The following is a 23,648-nucleotide window of genomic DNA, read 5'->3' on the forward strand; positions in this document are numbered from 1 at the left end:
GTAATCTAAGATGCAGCTACCAAAATAAATTTAACACTAGAACTAACAACGTATACTACATGCAGCAGATATAATTTGAGTTAAATCTATGATTCAGAAATGATGGAACCATTAAGTCGTGGCAGCTCATTTAATTTTGTTTTGACTTGGTTATTTTTTCAGCATACTCATGCTATGTACAACTGGAAAATAGTCATTAATGTTGATATTTCACACTCTGTTTTATGCATAAAAATTATGAAAAGTTTACGTATTCTTTATACGCATTATATATGTACATAAATATGTATAGCAAAAAAGTTAATGCAATAATTTTGAGTGACCAAAGCATCTGCTAGATGTAGTGTTAAAACATGTGATTTTATTTGCTCAACATTATTTATTTTTACCATTTTATTTGAAGAGTCATTATCTGATGTATTGTTTGAAACCCTTTAAATTATGTTATTTTAAATATTGTGTTATTAGTTATTTTAGCTTTATTACGAATACCAAATATATTACCAAAAGCTAGTACCCATAGTCATTTTAATTTAAAAGGTTTCCAAATATACCACATCTACCTCATTTACATGTATAAATATATCATACCATGATCATAATACTGTTTGATTTTTGTTAAACATAATACATATTAATATTCCATTTCAGCTAATAATTTACTTCATTCATCACTCTCTTTATAATATTCTGCAAAATAATATTATTTTCTATTTTAAACTGCCAGGTGTAAAGCTATACTCGATCCTAGTACAAATAGCATATTGTAATCTTAGAATGGCTAGATTGTGTATAAAGGATATAGAAACAATATAGGAAGTGTCCATTTACTATATTTACTGGTTACCATCACAAAGTACATAATGTTAGATCATTATGTTTACAATTAAAATATCTTCAAAAGTGTTATTCAACTTAGCCAGACAGCATTTATTTTTATCAATGTGTACATATCGCTCACTCCTTTCAAGAACGTCATAAATCAAAAATTGTCAATTTTCAGTTGTGCATATTTTCAGAATGCCTAGAAAATGTACTATATCCCAGCAAAAGAGGCATAATTTTAACATAATAATTACCCGCTACAGGGCAGAAAGTGTTCTTTTTGCATTTTGAAGAAAAGGTATTTTTTAATTATTTTTTAAAATAAACTAAATATTTTTCAAATGAAGAAAAAACCTTCAGGTTTTACTTAAAAAGATCTGTTGCACAGTAAAAAGTTCAGTAAGTTGCTTGATATTTATTTTTAATACATTGTATTATATTTTTTAACTTAAAAAAAAAATTCTCCGGAAAAATCAAGTTTTTTGATTTATGACGTTCTTGAAAGGAGTGAGCGATATATGTATCCTGTCTTTATTTACGCCTAGTATGTATTAGGGTATTTGATAATTGATCCAATGCTATTTTTAGGTATTTTAAGTACATAGCTAGTTCAGGGTAATATAAAGTTAACACAAAGAATCAAATCAGTATTTTTTATTCTCATTTCTCCTTGAAATTTGATTGAAATAGTATTAATTTGTACTATCGGAAAACATGACAAATTGATGATACATTGCGGTTGCTTATTTGAGCAATTAGCGCTTTTTATTCTATAATATGATGATTAAACTACATAGTTTCCCTATGAAATTTCTGTATTATACCATCCTCGTTCGAAATCTTCCTTGTAATAAAACGACTAGACTTATTACAATATGGAAATTTTTTTTAAAAAAATAATATGTCTTTTGTATTTTTTTATTTAACGGATTGAAAAAGGTCATAATGACTCCAGAATGATCTCTGATCTTAGTATCATCATTAATATAGGTGGACACTTCCATATTTGTTACAAACTTATCTGTATAATTGATGAAGGAGCCAGTCAATAGTTAATTGTAACTTTAAATTACATAAACTATCCGCCTCCGTGGTGTAATGGTTAGCGTGTTTAGCTACCATGCTGGAGGTCCTGGATTTGATTCCTAGGGGGGGGGTGATAATAAATATTATTGATTTTATACTCTAATACATATTTATTAAAGTATTACCTTGGACTGGTCTCAAGCGCAAGAGTGATCACCTTGCCTTCATGTAAGTTAAAAATCAAGACAACACTGCATCAATACGACGTTTGATACTAATGTTTGTAAACGGTATACACACAAGTCCTTGGAAAACCATGTACCTTCATGGATCATAAATCATATTTGAAAAATATTCAAACGCTCAAAAAAAAAAATAGTCAAAGCAAATTTGTAAGCAAGCTGTAATGACAGCAGTATGACACCCAATATGGCGCTGTCAGCTCCAATTTGACCATTCTACAGATAAGTTTGTAAGGCAGTATACCGATTGTACGATGCATAGTCGATTTACCAAAGTGAGGTATGGCTTGTCACCTGGAGGTTGGCGCTAATCTCTGGCCTGTGTGTTTGTGTCCCGTTAATACCGCTTGACCACATCTGCGGCTGTGTCTGTTTGTGCCGCCCGCCCGCAGAGGTCGGAGCCCCTGTCCGACGACTTCCTGTTCCCCATGTCGACCGCCACCGAGTCGCGCCTCTCGTACGCCTCGAGCCCCGAGAGCGACGCGGAGGCGGGCGACCCGCGCCTGCTGCGCGCCTCCTCCGACCCCGCGCTGGCCGCGCCGCTGCCGCCCCTGGAGCCCCCGCCCGGCGCCGACTTGGCCCCCCCTCCCCCGCCCTACACGGTCAGTCGAGCTTGCAACTACCCCCATCTATCTCTATACTCGCCATCCATCATTTGGTTCATCAGGTATTTAAATAAAACCGCTCTGACTCGACCAGACTTCGTTGCACTTAAGTACATGTAATTTATATATCAAATGTTAATATCAAACACAGATTTTATATAACATAATGAAACCCCTATTTTAGGTTTTTTAAGGGACTAAAAAATTAATTAAATGCAGGGAAACTAAATGAAAACAAACATTTTAATTTTATTCATTTTTTGTGAAAATCATGTAGATGATTTTTTTTGCATACAAAACCCTAAATGGAGGGAATGTATAAATTGTGGGTGTTGATTTTTTGTAAAAATTTTAATGAATACATAATATCTAGGTAATGAAAACTACAATACTATAATCTCCAAATTGAGAAATAAAGGTTAAGTCAGAGCTTCTATCTGTGTATTTGTTTAATCAGTCTAACTTTTAAAATTTGCAATGCCAACTTTCATTTTATAAAGTTTTTCATTTTCATATGTTATGTCATATGTCCATATTTTTCTGTCATACTTGTATTTTAAAAAATCTCATTTGTTTACTCATTCATATTTGGTGGCACATATATATTTTGAAAGTTAGTCTGATAATTTGAACTGTATGTACGATTTATGTTAATTATCCATACGGTGATTGGTCTTAAAATGGAATTAATTATGTTGTAACCAACTCATAATCAATTAACCTGCGATGGAATAACCGAGAACTTGGTTAGCATATTTTCTTCAGAATCATAAATCGTCTCGCATGTCTTTGGGCATATCACATCCTTGGCTTCGATATGAATCTGCTGGCGAAATACTTGTGTTTAAGGAAATATAATCTGTGAATGTTAGACAAAAATATTGTTTTCTGAACATTACATTTTTAAAAAAAAAATTAATCAAAGCAAAGGAATGAAAGTAACTTTTGTAAATATGTTTTGTCTTTGATACTGTTTTTTTTTTTTGTTAACATGGAATTATAAAAAAAAATTGTAATATGTTAACACATTTTGGACAGGTATTTTTTTACGCTTGTGGACCGCTGGCGACGGGATTTGATAATTACATACATATAGTTAAGAGATTGGTATATAATATAAAAACATTGGATAATTCTTTCTTTTGTGCCTTTAAAATGAGGCCGGCGCAGAAGGTAAAAATACAATTCCTTTCCAAGCATTAATCGACCGAACAGGTAGAAATATCTACCTTTCCTGTCCGAAGTGTGTTAATTTTTTTCCATACAAAACCCTAAATGGATGGAATGTATAAATTGTGGTGTTGAAAAACACATTTTAAATTTAATTTTTTGTAAAAATTTTAATGAATACACATAATATCTATGAAATAATAATTCAGATAATAATTCTAATAATTCAGAATAATGTATTAAAAAAAAATTCTTTGTTGATAGAATGAAATTACACAAAAACGTGGTATGTTTACGCAAAGAAATTACCAAAAAAAACATTCCTATGATATGACAAAATTAGTTTTTTCTATTTATTTCTCTTACTAATTTTTCCTTTGTCCCTCCAGTTGACTTCTCCTACGGGGTATGGAGATAGCAAGTACGGATTCTCATCTAGCGGGGGTGCCACCCCCTTGGAAGGAGATGTGGGTCCTTACAGTCCACCTCGCGCCCCCTTGCCTCTGTCACCAGGATATGGACACGGTGAGCTTCTTTCTATAAATAAATAATAATATTGCACAAATTCAAATTCATCTTTTATCAGTTAATCAGACATATCGGCTTTTGGTAGTCTGGGGAGAAATACCGGATCTGACTCATGATTTATAAAAAGTATCGGATACATTTTGGACAGTATATTAGAGATTTCTTCAGGGTTGATTTCTTCAGTTAAGCTATGCATCGATATTCAGAACGTAGTGATCATCTTTATTGTACAACAAGTTTTAATACAACAAAAATTAAGTTACAAAATACTTAAAAAGAAATGAGAAAAACAAAGTACGTTAACCATTTATTTTCCCACGAAAAGTACATTATAATAAATTATAGTAACTTTAAACATAAATAGTAAATCCAATCCAAGTAGGTATTTTTTCATTCAAACCCTTATCCGCACTCTAGTGATGCATAGGACACTGCATTATATAAACGCAGTGTTATCTTGATCGTTAATACATGAAGGAAAGGTGATCAGCCCTCCGCTTCAGGTACCAGTCCAGGGTAATATGGAATAAAAATATAAGAGTGAAAAAATCACTTATATTTATTTGAGCCCCCTGGGAATCGAATCTGGGTCCTCCAGAACGGTAGCCGTGTGTGCTGACCATTACATCAAGTAGGTATATAGGCCATAAAACTCATGATAAACGGTTTTGAATAAGCCGTAGCTAGATTTTAAAATCATTTGGATGTTATATAATTTAAAAAAGAACTTCAATTTGGTAGTAATTTTATTTGTCTTGTAGTTCCAGATCTACCCCCAAGAATAGACAGAGGAGTGAAACCTCCCGGAGGAGTGCTATTACCAGGACCTACACCGGGAAGAAATCCTCCTTCTCTCAGGCATCATCAACCGGTACGTTTTACTTTATAATTTACAAAGAAATATTTTTAGAATAAAGTAACGTTAAGAAAAACAAATTAAAAAATAAAGTAGCGGGTAGCGTGTTTGGATCACAAGGTCTTGTGTTCGATTCTCAGGGTGGTACAAATAAATTTGAATGTTTTTCACTGGAATATTTATTTTGTATTACGCTGAAGTGATACCTGATACCACCATTGGATATGGTAAGGGTCGAAAGAAAACGAATAGATTCCGATCAGTTCAATAAACAAATTGAAATAACACATTAATTGGATTAGTATGGTTACACTGAAAAATAACACAATTATAGATAGATCAGTAAGGTAATTTGCCTATGTAATATTTCACATATTTTCTAAGGTTATGTATGCATCCATCCATGCATAACTTATCCTTTGTCTAAGCCAAGGGTAGCCAACCCGCGGCCCGCCGTGTGTCCACATGCGGCCCGCGGAGCAAATCACATATTTTTTTCCTTTAGTGTACACAAAACCACAAAAAGAAAATTGCATGGTGTGTAGTTCGTATAATATCCCATATATAAGAGTATTTCACTATCCTGGCAATTTAAAGACCCATAATGGCGTCAAGTCAAGACGTTGGACTCAAGAAGAGAAGAGTGACAGAAGAACTGAGAAGTTTTTAAGACAGATAAGACTATAAACTATTTTTTCGTGGAATTTAAAACGAAACCGACATGCCTGATATGCAATGATTCTGTTTCTATCTTAAAAATGTACAACTTTAAACGGCATAACGAGGTTAAACATGCAAATAAGCAAAAAGTACCTAATATCTATCTTGTTTGCTTTGACTTTTAAAATAAATTTTGTTTTACGGCCCAGTAGGAAATCTCATTTCTAAAATCTGGCCCGGCTACTGAAAATGTTGGCTACCCATGATCTAAGCCTTTACTCAACAGTGTCATTATTACACCATTTTATCCTATTTTGAATTTTGTACATTGTCAAATTAAGAATCCAGAGATGCCAATAAGTGTTATTCTTACACCTTGTATTTTTATTATAATCTGTGTCCAATTCCACCTTTATTCTTATATTTTGTTCAATTGAGATGATTTTGCATTCACCGAATAATGAAAAGCAAAATTGTTGGTTTAATGATTTTATCCTATGTCTAGAACAACGGACGGCCAAGCGCTCAAGAGAGATTGTTTGGAACTCCACGCAGTACAGACGCTGAAAATGGCAGCGGCCCCACCGGGACATCTTCCAACACTAGCACTGTGCAGGCGAGCGACAGGACAAACCCAGCGGCTCAGGGCTCTCTAGACAGGCACAGGCATCTTAATAACACGGTAATACATTGCATATAAACCTTATACACAATAATTCCAACATTATAAAGAATTAACAGTGGATGGAAAACTCTTGGGATATGCAATGCTTCTCATTAGTATTTTTTTGAGCTGAATTTGTGCTCAAAGTTAACGTATTCATTTAGATAATGATAATTCTAATAAGGTTTCATACTATTTTTAATGGAGAATATTTTTAAAACATTGCAATGGAAAAGTTCATGGTTTTGAGATTCAATATATGGTCTTGCCTACTTTCAAAATCCGCCAGATCCAATTTTATAAGATTTTAAAATAAAAACTCTATCGGAGTGCCAATTGTGGGTTTTATTGTTTAAAATATTTATATACTTAAAAACCCTGCTAAAAAATACTTATAAACAGTGTTGTATTTCAAATTCTGCTATATTCATGAAACATGCCTTCTTACCCATATCGGCCAATCAGAGAGCGGGGATAGGTCAAAAAATAGACAATAGACATAGACATAGATAAAAATAGACACATCTTTTAAACATAAATGTTACCCGGAGAATTTTGCATTTTTTGGAAAATCAACTTACATGGATCTGGCGGATTTTGAAAGTAGGCGACACATATGTATGTAGTAATATTTCGAAAATTCTGCGTAATTGTTAATATTGTGGTACAATATTTATTTTTTAATGTCACATTTTGATTTTCTACAAGTTTGATCTCATTTTTTCCACGATCTGCAAAATAAATTTTATATCCACCATTTTTTTCAATAATGTACACATGTATCTTTTTTTTACTTTTAATATTTTTCAGAACTCTTATGACAGCATGTCTTCGTATGATTCGTATGGTCCGACTGGAATTGTTCCAACTCCGATGTCTCTTGCTACCTCCAGACTTGGTCCCAATGCCCCTGATGATCTCAAAGTGGGACCCAGAACTGATAGGTGAGATTCGTTCTGAATTCATTCAAATTCTTTTATCCCCTTTTTAGAAATGTCTAAAATATTTCTTTCTCCTATTTCTCCTATACTTCTTAATATCTTAAAGAAATATATTCAAGAATCAAACAAGGAGTAATATATTTTTGTTGTTGTATTTTGAGTGTTCTCTATTTTAAAATGTGCAAAAACATTTCCCCTATAGAGAAAACAGTATTCTGATTTAAATTATTAACATGTTTATTCTTTTTTTATTTCAGTAATACGTACGAAGCTAAACCAATTGGCAGTCCCCAGAGGCATTCGGGTCCTGTGACAGAGCCAACATCTCCTAATTCATACGGTGCCCAATTTGGCGGCAGAACAGGCCCCAACAATGACCAGTATGGAACTAGGGGCGATCAGTACGGCACTCGGCCCGAGCAATTTGTGGCCAACACGACGAGAACTGACCAATTTATCGCCAACGGAGTGAGAAATGACCAATTCGCCACCAACGGAGTAAGAACAGATCAGTATGCAACGAACGGTACAAGGAATGAGCAATTTGTGTCAAACGGAGCAAGAACCGAGCAATTTGTGGCAAATGGATCCAGAAGTGAGCAATTCTCCGGCAGGACTGAACAGTTCGCAACAAATGGTAGTAGAACTGAGTTGTACGGTTCGCCTCCCGGGCCGTACGGGAGGTCAGGTCCTCCTTCACAAAATAGGGCACATCACGCTTCATCTGGAGATTATAGCAAATACAGGTATGTACATTTTTTTTCACAACATGCATATGTTTTACTTTCCTAGTCTATTATGTAGTATGCAAATAAAGTTTTATGCTAAAATCAAAATTTGATGGGGTACCTCTAGCAGATGATCACTGATAACAGTGAAATCCCAATACATGGCATATCTTGGTTTAGTTATGCGCGGTGAGAAGCACCATATATATATACTTAAGTTGATTCTCAAGGGTAAGATAGAAGGAAGACATGATATCAGCATAAGACATATTAATTATTTATTTACAAAAATTCTTCATACTAATACTAATAGATTTCATACTATTTCTGTGAGCCTAAGCGGCTCATTTTTAAAAATAAGTACCGTAGAACGGGGCTACTTGAACTTTGATGTGTTACTTGAGCCCAGTACAAAAAAAAAATCTGTATTTGGTCTACAATAATGAACGTATCGTGACAATATGTCAGGGAAACAATGAATCATGTCGATACATTTATTATTGTAGACCATATACAGATCTAAATATTTTTTTGTATTGGGCTCAAGGAACACATCAAAGTTCAAGTAGCCCCGTTCTACGGTATCAAATTGTGGTAGAGTGGGTTCGAACCCAGAAACACATATATGTGCATATATTTTGATTTAGAAATGTATGCAACTGGACTAGATTTGAAGAAGTCCAGGAGCTAGCTATTCAGTGTAGCATAGGATTGGAAGGCCTCCATTGTAACCTTTGACATTAAGAAGAAGACTCTTGTCTCAAGGCACTCAAAGAAGAAGAATTATATCAATGTTTTTTTTTGTATTACAGTAGCAATCGCAACAGCACCGAGTATGTGGGCGGAAGTGTGGGTAAGGCGGGAGGAGCCGGGCTGTACAAACCCGTACCACCCCCCAAGCCCAAACACTACCGACCTCCACCCAACGAGGCTACTCCACCGGCCACTACACCACACCACGCTAAGAGCTACAGCGTTGGGAATGGGGTAAGCTGCCAATTTGTAATTGTTGCAGACAAATTTGATGAATATATTTATTGTATTTGACATATCGCTCACTCCTTTCAAGAACATCATAAATAAAAAAACTAGATTTTTCAGGAGAACGTTTTTAAAGTTTAAAAATATAATACAATGTATTAAAAATAAATATCAACCCACGAATTGAACTTTTTACTATGCAACAGATCTTTTTAGTTAAAAGGTAAAGTTTTTTCTCCATTAGAAAAATATTTAGTATATTTGAAAAAATAATTAAACAATACTTTTCTTCAAAATACAAATACAACACTTTCTGCCCTGTAGCGGGTAAATATTAAGGTAAAAATATGCCGCTTTTGCTGGGATATAGTACATTTTCTGGGCATTTCGAAAACATGCACAACTGAAAATTGTCGATTTTTGATTTATGACATTCTTGAAAGGAGTGAGCGATATGTATTTATTGATTAGAAGTTTAATTTGTTGAACTCCATAATTTATATTTTAAATATTAAAACTAATTTTTAGGGCCAAGTTGTATGTACATATATATATTTTTTTAAAGATAAATATAAAAATATAAAAATTCATCATGACAATTGTTTTGCCTTGTTAGGCCATTATCAAACTATTGTAGCTTGATAATGAACTAACAAAGCGAAACAGTTGTCGCAACAATTTTTTTCATTTTTATGTTTATTTAAATAAAATCTGCAACTTAGCAGACTCTAAAAATCAGTGTTTGATTTTAATATTTAACAAACATATGTTACTCTATGACGGTTCAACTTGGTTTAAAATGAAAATTTCAACAAATGTCTGAAACAGAATCATTTACAACATTTTGAGTGTGTCCAAATACTTGTTCACAAAATCTGGATTATCTCCAATTACAGGAGTTATTTTCATATTATTTTTTGACATCTCATCAAAGATGAAGAAGAATATGGAAGTCTGGGCATTTACGGGGCTTACGACCGTCATAGGCTGGTTTAAGTGATCACTTTACACACGTGTAACATTCACCAATTCTACCCATTATTGACAACCACACTACTCAAATTCTTGGAAGTTCTATATATATGAACCTATGACGGTCGTAAGCCCCGTAAATGCCCAGACTTCCATATTCTTCTTCATCTTTGATGAGATGTCAAAAAATAAACAGAATCATCATAAATTTTGATTCATGGCAAATTTAGGTTTGTCTTTAATTATTGGCATTTTTTATTATTGGGGTTAGAACCTCAATATTCCAAATAGTGTTGTGGCAGCAAGTATATCCCCACAAAAGCGCTCATCTGATACAGGTTCAAATCTTGGATATGATTCATACTTCATTGGAATCACAACTCTGACCTTATTAATTAATATTATGGACTCAAGTGCTGTGCTGCACTCGGGCTGTGCCCAGTGAGGTTTCCATATACATACATAGTAAAAAAATGCTATGAAGATTAAATTTTTTAAAAATTCAATTGCATATCAGATCTGTTCCACATCTAGTTAGAGGCACATACCCTGTTATTTGAATCAGTATAGAACAATTTTGCTGTCACTGGTAGAAAGGGAAAGGGAGAGAAGGATGAAATACAAATATGAATACGAAAGTGTCGGGTTGTGGTCCCGTGGTTAGTGTCGCAGACTCTTGAGTCAGAGGTTCTCGGTTTGAACCCACTCTACCTATTACTACTACTACAATTTGATACCTTTTTCTAATAATGCGCCGCTTAGGCTCACAGAAATACATAGTATGAAATTGAAATATTTGTGTAAATACTAAAAAAAAACACAAATATTTCTTTACAACATTTTGAGTGTGTCAAAATATCTGTTCACAAAATCTGGATTATCTCCAATTACAGAAGTAATTTTCATATTATTTTTTTGACATCTCATCAAAGATGAAGAAGAATATGGAAGTCTGGGCATTCTTTTCGTCTCACTTTTAGATATCTCTAGTGATTCAAGAATAAGGTTTCAAAATTGGTTCATATATATATAGATCTTCCAAGAATTTGAGTATTGTGGTTGTCAATAATGGGTAGAATCTTTGATGAGATGTCAAAAAATAATATCCAAATATTTCTCTTTATTAAAAAAAAATAAAAAAATACAATGGTACAACCCTGATGAGATAATACTCATTGCATTTACGCTACAAGTGTTTTGATAAGAATAATTTCATAGATGTTTTCTTAATTTTTTTTTAGAGCATGGAAATGAATGGTCGCAGTATGCACGGAGCCCCTCCTGGAGGACAAAATGGATGGGGGGCTCCCCCTGCCAGAGGATGGCAGCCACCCCAACAAACACATCCCCATTCCTATCATCCACATCAGGTAATAATTTGATCCTCAATCGTTCAATTGTAATCTTATTGAACTATGAAAGACTGAGATTATCTTATATTTCATTGTGACAAATACTCATCTCATTAAAGATGAAGAAGTATATGGAAGTCTGGGCATTTACAGGGCTGACGACCGTCAAAAGCATTTCAATATTGTTAATGTTTCAGCATTTCAATATAATTTTTTAAGCAAATTCACAAACTCACAGAGTTTTTCACCATTTAAATTAATTTAGGTCTGAATTATACTGTCCGCCTCCATAGTGTAGTGGTTAGCTCGCTAGGCTACCATGCTTAAGGTCCCGGGTTCGATTACCAAGAGGGTCAAAATAAATATTAGTGATTTTTCAGTCTAATATTTAATTTAAAAAATGACTCTAGACTGGTACCTGAAGGGGAAGGCTGATCACCTTTCCTTTGAGTATTTAACGATCAAGATAACACTGCTTCTATACAATGCAGTTCCCTATGCACCACTGGGTGCGGATAAGGGTTAGAAGAAGAAGAAATTATATAGATTGACTTATATAGAGTCACTTTTTGTATTATGTACTACTACTACTATTCATAGTAATAAAAAGTACATTTAAGGACCTTTTGTGAGCTTGTGCATTACACGGAATTTCACCGTCCGGCAGTCTGGTTTTGAAAAACAAAAGCGACTATGACAGTTTAGCGTGATCGAATTTACGCGCAACGTGTTTACGCACCGATCAAGAGCATCGATCCGAAGAAAGATGGACAAAAGCACAAGCCAATCCAAGCCAATCATCGTTTTACCACACTAACTGAAGTGCCGGACGGTAAAATTCCGTGTAGTGTACAAATGTCCTTTGGATACCTAACATTAAAAAAATATACAAATAGCGAATGTGCGATGAAAAAATAGACTTACCAAATGCCTTTTTTCTGCAGCAAAGTATGTATGGAGGCCAAGGTCCACCACAAGCCCCTCCTTATGCGGGCCCTCCTCCACACATGCGAGGACTCCCTCACGCTAACAACTCTCATGTTATAGGTAAGTTGTCTTATTTATTTTACAAAGTTATTTCAGTAGTAGACGATATCTTGCACCAACTTGTGAACTGTCAAACGAGGTTGTGATTTGTGTCATGTCTTTGTGTCATGTGATTTATGACATCAGACCGTAGAGTTTGTTTACGGGTTTGCGATTTCGAGTGCCCTAGATATTGCTTTTAATCTCCATTCCTATCTAATATCCCCCCCCCCTTTTCTTTCCTATTTCGTGTGAATGTAAGGGATTTTTCACATAATAGCGAGTGTTTTTGCCTAGATTTTTCACTCATGTATTACAAATTATAGTAACTTTAAGCATAAAGAGTAAATCCACCCATGAGTAGGCAAAGGCTATGAAACTTAAAAAGTTAAAGCCTGAGTAGGGTCATGATAAGCGGTATTGCATAAGCTGTAGCTAGATTTCAGAGTCACTTGGATGTTAAGTAATTAAAAAAAAAATCATATAATATGTATTCATTTAACCATTGTAGTGCAGATTTTCACTACTGTAATATTACCCCAGTACCTGAAGCGCAGAGCTGTTCGCTTTTCTTTCATGTATTTAACAATCAAAAGACATCACTATGCAATGCTTCTATTCAACGCAGTGCCCTATGTACCATTGAGTGCAGAGTTAGAAGTAGAAGAAGTAGATATATTTTCTATTTTAAAGCCTAAAAATTATTTATTAATATATGATTGTTTGTTTTGTAGATTTAGCTGGAAGTCGTGAACAAAGGGGTTCAGCTTTTGAGCTCTACAAAAAGCCTCAACACATGCACAATATCAGGTTAGTCATATTTTAAAATATTTTCGGTCCTTTTATTCTGTATAAAGTATCAATCAAGTCATTTATTTAAAAACTGATATTTTTTTTCACCACATTATGTGAAGATTATAGGTTATTATATGATAAGAAGATTATTGGATAATTAACTGAAATACCTTTTGAAGTGATCTACATGTATTAGGTTGACAGGAAAATAGTTATGGTTTATGATGTTTGACACGTTAGTCGAACAAATACAAATTTTCTACAAGCTGTAAGTGGAAAAATGAATTGATATGTAAATACTGCAGTCAACATACATGATTTTTTATTTTGAAACCAAAGTATACAGCGATCATATATGAATATGTATAAAATAATTAGTATGAAATATGAGTAATTTGGAAAAATTATAACAGATTCACCCCGTCAAATGTGATAAAATTGATACTGGATTTTTAGTAATCTTCAACCATCAGTTTTGACAAAACAAATAGATTTTGGTTAAAATTTAAATTCTGTAGTTGATATTACAGAAAACTGTAAAAAAAACTTGAACAATCTATGCAAAAAGGTCCACAGATGTCACTATTTTTAAATTAAAAGTTCTGAATGAAAAATATATATGTTTGACAGATTCGTGGACCCAATATTTCGTCTATAAGAGATTAACTGTCAAAAATATGTTGTTTCACTTAGATTGAGAAAAAAAGGAAGATCATCATAAGCTGTACTTAATTTATCTATGAACCTAATATTTATATGTTGCATGCTTATTAATTTTTGTTAGACATTAGTCCCAGTTGCTCTAACATGCAAACACTGATTGCTTAAAACTAACCTACCATATGGGACCGCTTTAGTTAAGGCTTCAGGCTCGCTGTAACATACGGTCCTGTCATACTTGTACTACATAGTGTAATATATCACATTGCTACTGTCACCCTGTGTCGGGAACATTCCTCATATTGGACTTCACTTGGTGGTTTTTATAACACAATTGCACTCTTATCTCGAGCGGGTTTTGGCTGATGTGTCTGCATCTTAGTGCATATATATCTTTACATGTCTAAACTGATTCGATCAAAAGCATCTGTGGTTCATTTTAAATATTATTCTTACAGTGGCACTCATGTTACGAGTACATCTACTTAACCACTCATTATCTTTTGATTTAATTATGTTTTATGTGTAAATTTGGGGATGTAATGTTTAAATATATCAACATGTCGGACAAATAAAACCAGATCTCCAGAAATAGAACTGCATGATTCTACCATAAGTAGTGTTAAAAATACAAATATGCAATAAAAAATAAAATAGACTGTCTTGATTAATTTTATTATAAAAACAGACATTGCAATATCCCAAATATGTTTCTAAATATGAAGAATATTAAAGAAAGAAATCATTAATTATATTCAATTTTAAACATCTGGGAAATTAAATATGAACTCAGATTTTCACAGTCACTGTCACATTATTTGTTATACACGTTTTATAGGTTAAATTATGTAATTTACGTTCAAATAACAATGTATCGTATTTCACTCTTTTACATTACACAATTTTAGTACAATGCAGTTCCTTAAAGACCACTCTATAAGGGTGGCCAAAATGTCAGTCTTTATCTGGCATTTTATTTTCCATTTTATTATTGTGCATTATAAAGCCATTATAAACTCAAATTGCTCTCTTTTTAAGTGACATTTCTGGCGATCTGACTTTCCTTAACATGTCGATATATCAATGTTTCAGATGAAAAAAGTCTTTTAAATCAATGAAATTCAATACAAGATTCGCTTCATTGTCGCTAACAGGGATAAATATATGTGTCATTAATAAGTGCTTCACAAAAACAAAGTTACCAATCACATATTCTAATCTTTTAATATATCTTAAATATCATACTTTTGATGAACACTGTTAGCTAACAAATTATATTTACTACAGTTCATAGCAATTGTTATCATGCGCCAAACCCATTTAATATTGTGTAGTGTTTCTCAAATGTCTGTTTTGTTTGGGAATCCTCCTTAGCCCTGACCAAGTGAACGAGAATATTGAACATGAACCCACTACCGCACCTAAATCCGGCAAGAAACTGTCTAAAAGGGCCTCTTTCCTTAGGAGTATCACCATAGACTTATTCAGATCTAAATCTAAGAAGGTTTCCAAGCACCATTCTGTGTGTGAAAATGATTTGCATAACAAATCGAGACCGACTGTGTTACGAAGGGAGACGTCAGACCTCGGGAGTGTCAGTATAAACCTGGGCATTATTAACAAGCCCAGGGGGCTGTTTCGAAGCAATTCGTCCTGCGAAAATAAAATGCCTCTAAAACCTATACTGAAAAGACAGTCCTCATTTACTGATAGGAACAGAATAAATCCTACGATGATAGATTCTGTACCCAATCCTACTGAAACACTTCACCTTCGCAGACAAAACTCTTTATGTGATATTGAAACTGAACCGAGAATAAAACCTAATCTTAGAAGGCAAAATTCTTTGATTGAATATAATAGACGCGGAGTTTATGATTACCAGTACAAATCCTTTAATATGATTACGGCGATAGATCCTCTTTACCAACGCAAGATGGAAATAAAACACGAACCTTATTATCCTGGAAAGGATATGAGGAACCCTTCGGAACCAATTTTTCAGACTAAAAATGAAGCTGTATACGGAGTAGTACCCAAGCCGGAAAGAACTTACGCGACAAGATCGGAAGTTAACAGCGAGTCCATGTACGCTTCCAGACAGGAGGTGCTCAAACAGCAAACTCAATGCCCCTATTCCTCTAGGCAAGAAGTGATACACGAACAGAGTCGATTGCGCCAATCAGAATACAGTAATAGGCAAGAAACTGTTCACAAAACATACGAGAGTCCGTACAGTTCTAGAAGTGAAATGCAGAGGCAAAGGGAAAGCGCATACGCATCTAGACAAGATTGCTGTCAGCAGAGATTGAGAGACAGCCCGTACGGAATGATCAATCGCTCATCTTCAGAAACTCCATACGCTTCGAGGAGTGAACTTATGAGACAGAGATTACAAAATTCTTACAGCACGAAGGAGGAAATGCTTAGGCAAAGATTGGGGGGTGAAAATCCATACGGAACTAAAGAGGAAATGCTGAAGCAAAGGATGAGCTCTGAATCACCTTACTCGACTAAAGCTGAACTTCTCCAGCAACGTGCTCACTCAGAGAGTCCTTACACTACTAAAGATGAGATCATGAGATACCGTATGCCAGAAAGCCCCTATCAAAGCCGAAGTGAAGTTCTCAGACAGAGAAAATATTCTGAAAACCCTTATGGCACAAGAGAACAAATCACAAGAGAGAGGCTACCATCGAATAATCCCTGTCACGAGGTAATAGCCCAACGCAGGCTCTCTGCGGAGAGCTCTCACTCCGCAAGTATCGAGCTTCGCAAACAAAGAAGAGGCTCAGAGTCTTCGCATTGTTCTAAGGATGACAAAAATTATTTTAGACCTCGTTCTGATAATATGAGTTGTTCTCGAGAAACATGTGGTAATCCTTGTTGCGAAAGTCCTTACGGTGCAAAGCAAGACAGCCATATTGTGGATAACGATAACAACAAATCTCGTGATGAATTTTCTTTTGTTAATAATTTGGCCACTTTGCGTATCGGTGACAACTCGCAAGGTGCAGTAGATCAGAGCAAATGCTCTTCAGAACGCACTTATACTCCAGAATTACACGTCAAGCCGCTGAAAGATACTAATAACTCAGATAAAACGCATAACTCAGTCTCGGAACCAAACTCGTGTATTTGTGAAGATCTCTCTTCAACTGTTCATCCTTGCTCCGACCTCGTGTCGCCTTTGGAAAGTCCCTATGTAACTAAACAGGAGATTCTTTCACAAAAGGCAGCCTTACTCGCTAGTAAAGAATTTCACAAACCACCTTCGGAGGACAGGTTTGAAGTGATCAGGTTACGCAATCAAGCCAAAAAAGAAAAAATATATCAATCAAAAATTGAAGCTATGATGGAAGGTACTTCTAGTGACCCGATATACGTGACCAAAAGAGATTTAAAAGAAACCATAATATACGAATCTCAAAATGAAATTAAAGAACAAAATACTTACACGAGAAACGATACGGATTCTAGACGTAGTCCTTATGATTTAAGCGATGTAGCCCACTTATCGAGGCGAGAATCCCTTTATCAATCGAAAAAAGAAGCGTTACAACAAAATACTAGCGCTTTGGGTATAGATTTTGACTCATTGAGAAATAGCTCGCAGACAGATCAAGAGAAGCGAAGTAATCTCGTGTACGAAACGAGTATTCTCAAGGGTGAACCGATGTACCAATCTAGATTGCCTCCAAAAGTCAAATTTGTCTCTCAGGATATTGAGCGAAAAGAAGCATCTAACTTCGCATCTGCTACTTCCATGGAAACACATTACGAATCAGAATGTAGTATGCAATTCGAGTGTAAGCCACAAAGTACGCCTTACGCATCGCAAGATGTGAACAGAGGTGACGATACGACTCCCGTTTTCAAGTGTAACAATAGATCCGCAAACTTCGCAAACAGCAGCGGGGAAGGTCACGACACGACAGTAGTTCCGGGACCTCTGGTACTAGATACGGATTTGTTGGCTGTGGGACAGAAAGGGAAGATCGGGGCTCCCGATGGCCCGTGCACCACTTGGGGGATATTTGACAGCGACGGGGGAGTTCTGGAAGACAGAGCTTGGGGCGTATCTCTGCTGATTCCTCCCGACGCCATCTTGCCCGGAGTGAAGCAGAAGATTTACTTTACCGTGTCCGACCCGAGACACAACCAAAGCACGCCCGGCCCGCCCATTGATATGGACAAGGGTAAATAGAAATCCATTGAATCGGAATGAAAATGCACCATGTTGTTGCGCACAGTTGTTGAGCAAGTTGCATGGAGAAGTAGTTCCACTATTTAGCAGTGGTTGGACATTATTCTAGAACACAAAAGCACATAGAAACTTCTGAGTTAATGCATGTGATAAGTATTGAATGCCTACATTTCCTTCATGCACGCTTTTAGTTGTTGAAATTTGTAGTAATGTGTAGTTTTGTAGATGGTGATCTTGTAGTATTGAAGCTTTTAACAAGGTGTTTGTAAGCTATTTGTAACAAAATGTCAAACATCTATTATTCACATAACTTTTCAATATACCTTCCAGCTAGTCTATTGATAATATTGTCAATAAACTAGAATTATATTATGCATTAGCATATAAATGTTTTATTTAATTTTAGATAATAATACTTCATAGTTTGACTTGTTTTTTTTTCAGTGTCAATAAAAAATGAACACAATGCAATGTCTAGCAGTTACTTCGTCTATATATTCTCTAATTCAAGATTTCTGGTGTGAATTCAAGATGTGAAAGCATGCTTTGATATTGTCTTTTAAAAATGTCTTTCGGTTTGATTACAAAAATTAAACTCTTATACTACTTTTCTAATTTACCAAAATTTATTTGCTAAAATTATTCCAGTTTGTCACCTCCATAGTGATGATAAGCTGTGGTGCTCAGTTTGAACAATAATATGTAATTATATTAATGTGTGTCTCATTATATGTACAATCAAGATATTTCAAGCAGAAATTGCAACCATACAGTTTCTACTGACATCTTTGTATACTATATATTAACACGCTAACAAAAACGGTAGGATTTGAAATTTTGCATATGTTTCCACTGTAATACTGCTAGTTATTATGTATGTTATTAGTATGTCTGTAAAGGTTAACCAAAAATATAGCAGATATTATTTTGATGTTGTTCGCGTTTCTATTTTTTAATTACCAACACAATGCGTGTTTTTAAATGGTCTGTTGCCTATGTTATTTTCCCGAATACAGCGTAATTTTTACAAAATTTTCCTCATCAAATACCTCATAATGTTATTGACTACTTTATTTTCATGATTTGGATAGTTTTTGGCATTAACACATTTCAAAAGGGATATTTTTTTTTACATCTGCGGACTGCTGGTGACGGGATTCGATAATTATGTTCATGTAGTTTAGACCTTAACAAAGAGATTGGTACATAATATTCTTATTAAAACATTTGAAATGAAGCCGGCGCAGAAGGTTAAACTACCCTTCCCGTCCTTAAGCATCAATCAACCGAACGGGTAGAAATACCTTTGTTCAAAGTGTGTTAAACAAACAATAAAAATCATGGGATAAACATTTTTTTGTACAGTTATTGACCAAAAATGACGTTTATTAGTTTAGTGCTGTTGCTCTGAGTAACATAAATTAGTTGTGATTAAATAAAATTATTTTTGGTTTACCTTTATCACGAATTACATTTTTTTTAAATGTATAATTTGAAGTTGCACGATTGTAACGCATAATTTTAATACACCAGTTAAAGAATGTTTATATTATTCAGGTGAAGCGTTGCTGTCTCCATTAGTAATGTGCGGGCCTCAAGGACTAGGGTTTGCGCGGCCGGTGACGCTGCGCCTGCCGCATTGTGCCAACACGCTGCCCTCCCTGGGACTGACACTGAACGCCACAGATACCGAACCCGGACCCTCCCCCTCCTGGGACAACATCCTGCTGCCTGCCACCACGACCCTCAACACCGTCGCGGTCAAAGTAGACCACTTCTAGCATAGTGGACCATTCCTAGCATAGCGGACCACTTCTAGCATAATAGACCACTCCTAGCAAAGTCCACTCCCAGCTTAGAAGCCACCCCGCCATAGTACCAGGCCAATTTATTTGCCAATGGTCACAACATATCCGCATTGCAGATCTGTAATCTTGTATGAGTCAGTGTGGCCAAATTCGTTAGACATTATCCGTTTGTAATTTCATGTTTTCCAAATCAAATACCAAAGTAGATTTTCTAGGTCACTGTTTACTTTTGATTTAAATGAAACATATAATGGGTAATCTAACTTTGTTTTTCTGATGCGTCTGAAAAGTTAATACTGGATTCACAACATTTGGGTGTGTTCAAATACTTGTTCACAAACACGGAATTACCAACATAATTTTGAATTTTTCATCACAATTATATAAAAAAATATTTTTAATGGGAAAAAGCACCTATTAAAATTGGCAGACAAGATTGCAAATCTGTAATTATGGCATTTAAATTTTGCCAGTTTTACTTTTCGCATTTTGAGATTGGTTCAAAAATGTTTCTACTATGTACAAAATAAATAGTTTACATTTTTTAAATGTCAAACGCCATATATAAACGCATGTCATATTGTCATCATTTTTTTGTTGTCTTAAAATCATCACATTACTAGGAAAAACCATCTAGATATTTTGACCTAATAATGCAACTATTATGTAATGTTTTATAGTATAAACTATACCATAAATTGAAATACTGTATTTGCTAAAAAAAATTATAAGTTTACGAGGACACTAAAAATTATTGTTTTAATAAAATTGTGTAGTTTTAACTAGTTTTATTGTATTTTTCTACTAAGAAATAAGAAGAAATACATTGCTCTATCTATAAATACCTATCTATAAATACCAAGACTTGCATATCAATATTTTGTCGCATTTACCATATTAGTTATTGTAAAAATAATGCCTTAAAGTAGTTCTATATCAGAAGTATTTTATATCTGTTATTGTAATAATTATGTGCCTTTTATCGTGAAATAAAAATGTGATTTTAAAATGTAATTTGTTTGAAAATAAATTAAGTCTAGAAATATTTACTGTATATATTTTATTAAAATTAAAAATTAGTGAACTTAGAGTCAATATTTTATACACATAATTGTAAATTTGTTTGTAATGTATTTTTATAGTATAATAAATGCATTTATAGCATATTTATTGAAGACGTAAATAAAAATAACACTGTGTGAAAACATGTGCATATCAAAAGTTAAGATGTTGAATTAGCAAAATTTCAAACAACAGCAAATGTGTAAAAAAAATAAAGATACATTTATTTTCTGTGTTTTTTTTCTTCCGAAGATAAGCTTGTATGTTACTTTAAACAATATTCATGCTGTAATTTTTTGATTTAGTCTTTAAAGAATATTCCAATAACTTTATTTAACATTTGATTGTGGCCATTTTTTAAGCAATTAGAGGTCATTTTAATGAGCAAACGAAATTAACCCTAATACCACATTCATGCTTTGAGGTCTTCATTTTATTCACAATCGAAAGATGTTTTCAGCTTAGATCATGCATCCTGTATTTGACAATAGGCATTCTGAAGGTTAAGGATTTGACCCCTAGACCTCCAATGTCCCAAGAGCCATATTATATGTATACTTTTTTATGAAATTTCAACATATAAATATTTATACTTATTGTCCTGAAGACTGAAAATATTTACAACACGTTTGGTATAATTGATGTCTTATTTTATTCATTTTAAGAGTTATTTTATTCAATTTATATTTTTTCTTCCATATAGAAAATAGCGGCAATTTTTTATCATTGTATGCTATATTCAATCATAAATGTTTTATACAAATGTATACATATATAAATTGTATTTTCTTATCAATAATTGTTAAAATATTCAAGACTAAATGTAAAATTATGTTTTTTTCTTCATTTTTTAAACTAAGTGCCTTATCGTATGAAAGATACTTTAATGTAACATTAAAAAAGAGTGCAGTTTATATTTTGATATAGCTGTTATAATTTTACTACTGTAGATACATATTATTATCATGTATATTAGTAATTTTTATATCTTTTACCAATAATAATATTTTTTGTTTAAAAAGCGATGCATCCTACATCGGAGTTTTAAAATTTCTATTTAGATATGTACTTTCGAATTTGAAACCACCAATTTAAATTGATGACAATACTTAAGTAATTTTTAGAGGTATTTTGTTTTAGATTTTACTTTATTTTAATACTCTAAGAAGAATCTCAATTAGAACCTGTTTATTTTATTATGTAGTTTTAATATAACGATGAGGCCTTCTTTCAAAACATTTATATTGATAAGTTGAAATATTGTATAGGTAAATTGTTTCTTTATTATATGAAAATAAATATTTACTGCATAGCATAGAATTTTATTTCATAAAAATCCCCAAATTGACATTTTAAAATAAAAATGTTTTTTTTTGCTTGCAATTTACAAGTCACTTGCCGTAGAGCGACTTTGTGCCTTTATGACAGCTATCAAAAGCTAAAAGGCACCTTTGAAATACATTTTTCATTAATGCCTCCCCACGCTGAACCTGCGATGAGACGTTTATTTATATATTATATAAAAACACAAGATGATATATAATAATAAACACATTCTGTGGTATTGTATCAGACTAAAGGCAGCAAAGTCATGCCTCTGGCATTTATTAACATAAAGGCAGCAAAGTAATTCCTCTGTGGCATTTATTTATAAGCCTAAGGGCGTTTGTCCACTATACGGGATTTCGCCGTCCGGCAGTCCAGTTTCGAAAAATGAAAACGACTATGACAGTTTAGCGTGATCGAATTTACGCACAACGTGTTCACGCACCGATCCGAAGAAAGATGGACAAAAGCACAAGCTAATCGTCGTTTTAAAACGCTAACTGACGTGCCGGACGGTAAAATTACACGGAATTCCGGGTAGTGGACAGGCGCCCTAAAGGCAACAAAGTAATGCCTCTGGCATTTATTTACTAGCCTAAAGGCAGCAAAGTAATGTCTCTGCGGCACTAATACAAGCCTAAAGGGAGCACATTAAATGTTTTTGTCTTTAATGAATAATCCAAAATACAGTGAATTTATATTTCTGTTGACGCTAATTAACAAGCCTAAAAATTATGCATTTGTGAGACTAATATAAAAGGATAGTATTTTTTTCAACGCGGTGATTCACCCAGAATAAGGACAAAAACATTTTATTCTTTTAATTTTGATGAATAATATTTTGTTAAACAATTACACACTGTTTGATAATTTAACTAAAATTAACTAACCATCACGCCGCTGCTCGCAGGGGTAGGCAGAGAGAATAGAATGTCTTTGCAAACATTCTTCGCCTCTTCCACGTTCATTCATCTCCTCATACATACCCGCTGATTGTTTCGACTCCTAACCTGACCGCTTTGGTATTGGCATACCTGAAACGCATTGTTTGATAATTTAGAAGTTTTGATGAACTATTTTATGAAAAAAAAACTTAAGTACGAAATTAAAAATGTATTTAACCCCTTCAGTATTCATTAAAAAATATAAACAGGAAAAAAACCTTTTTTAGTTAATGAATTTTGCATACTGTCATATCGTAGTCATACAGGAGA

General features: G+C 34.0%; 1 protein-coding gene across 10 annotated transcripts in view; it reads left to right on the forward strand.

The window, feature by feature from the left end:
• The window catches only part of pyd (zonula occludens-like protein polychaetoid), a 157,359-nt gene extending 134,941 nt beyond the window's left edge, over positions 1-22,418 (forward strand). For 4 of the 10 annotated variants that reach the window (XM_088278130.1, XM_088278136.1, XM_088278138.1 and 1 more), the window contains 12 exons: positions 2,486-2,695; positions 4,258-4,393; positions 5,158-5,267; positions 6,418-6,594; positions 7,387-7,520; positions 7,775-8,263; positions 9,058-9,232; positions 11,440-11,568; positions 12,495-12,597; positions 13,311-13,386; positions 15,406-18,230; positions 19,796-22,418. In XM_088278130.1, coding sequence (XP_088134256.1) covers positions 2,486-2,695; positions 4,258-4,393; positions 5,158-5,267; positions 6,418-6,594; positions 7,387-7,520; positions 7,775-8,263; positions 9,058-9,232; positions 11,440-11,568; positions 12,495-12,597; positions 13,311-13,386; positions 15,406-18,230; positions 19,796-20,019 — 4,788 coding nt within the window. In that variant the 3' untranslated portion in view covers positions 20,020-22,418. The remainder of the gene's footprint in view (positions 1-2,485; positions 2,696-4,257; positions 4,394-5,157; positions 5,268-6,417; positions 6,595-7,386; positions 7,521-7,774; positions 8,264-9,057; positions 9,233-11,439; positions 11,569-12,494; positions 12,598-13,310; positions 13,387-15,405; positions 18,231-19,795) is intronic. The other 6 variants (XM_088278139.1, XM_088278141.1, XM_088278133.1 and 3 more) reach the window with 5 other exon arrangements.
• The last annotated feature ends 1,230 nt before the right edge of the window (positions 22,419-23,648 follow it).

Source organism: Brachycentrus maculatus, unplaced genomic scaffold, assembly GCF_059751285.1.
Source record: "Brachycentrus maculatus isolate JH-2025_06_01 unplaced genomic scaffold, ASM5975128v1 h1tg000055l, whole genome shotgun sequence".
Classification (NCBI taxonomy): domain Eukaryota; kingdom Metazoa; phylum Arthropoda; class Insecta; order Trichoptera; family Brachycentridae; genus Brachycentrus; species Brachycentrus maculatus.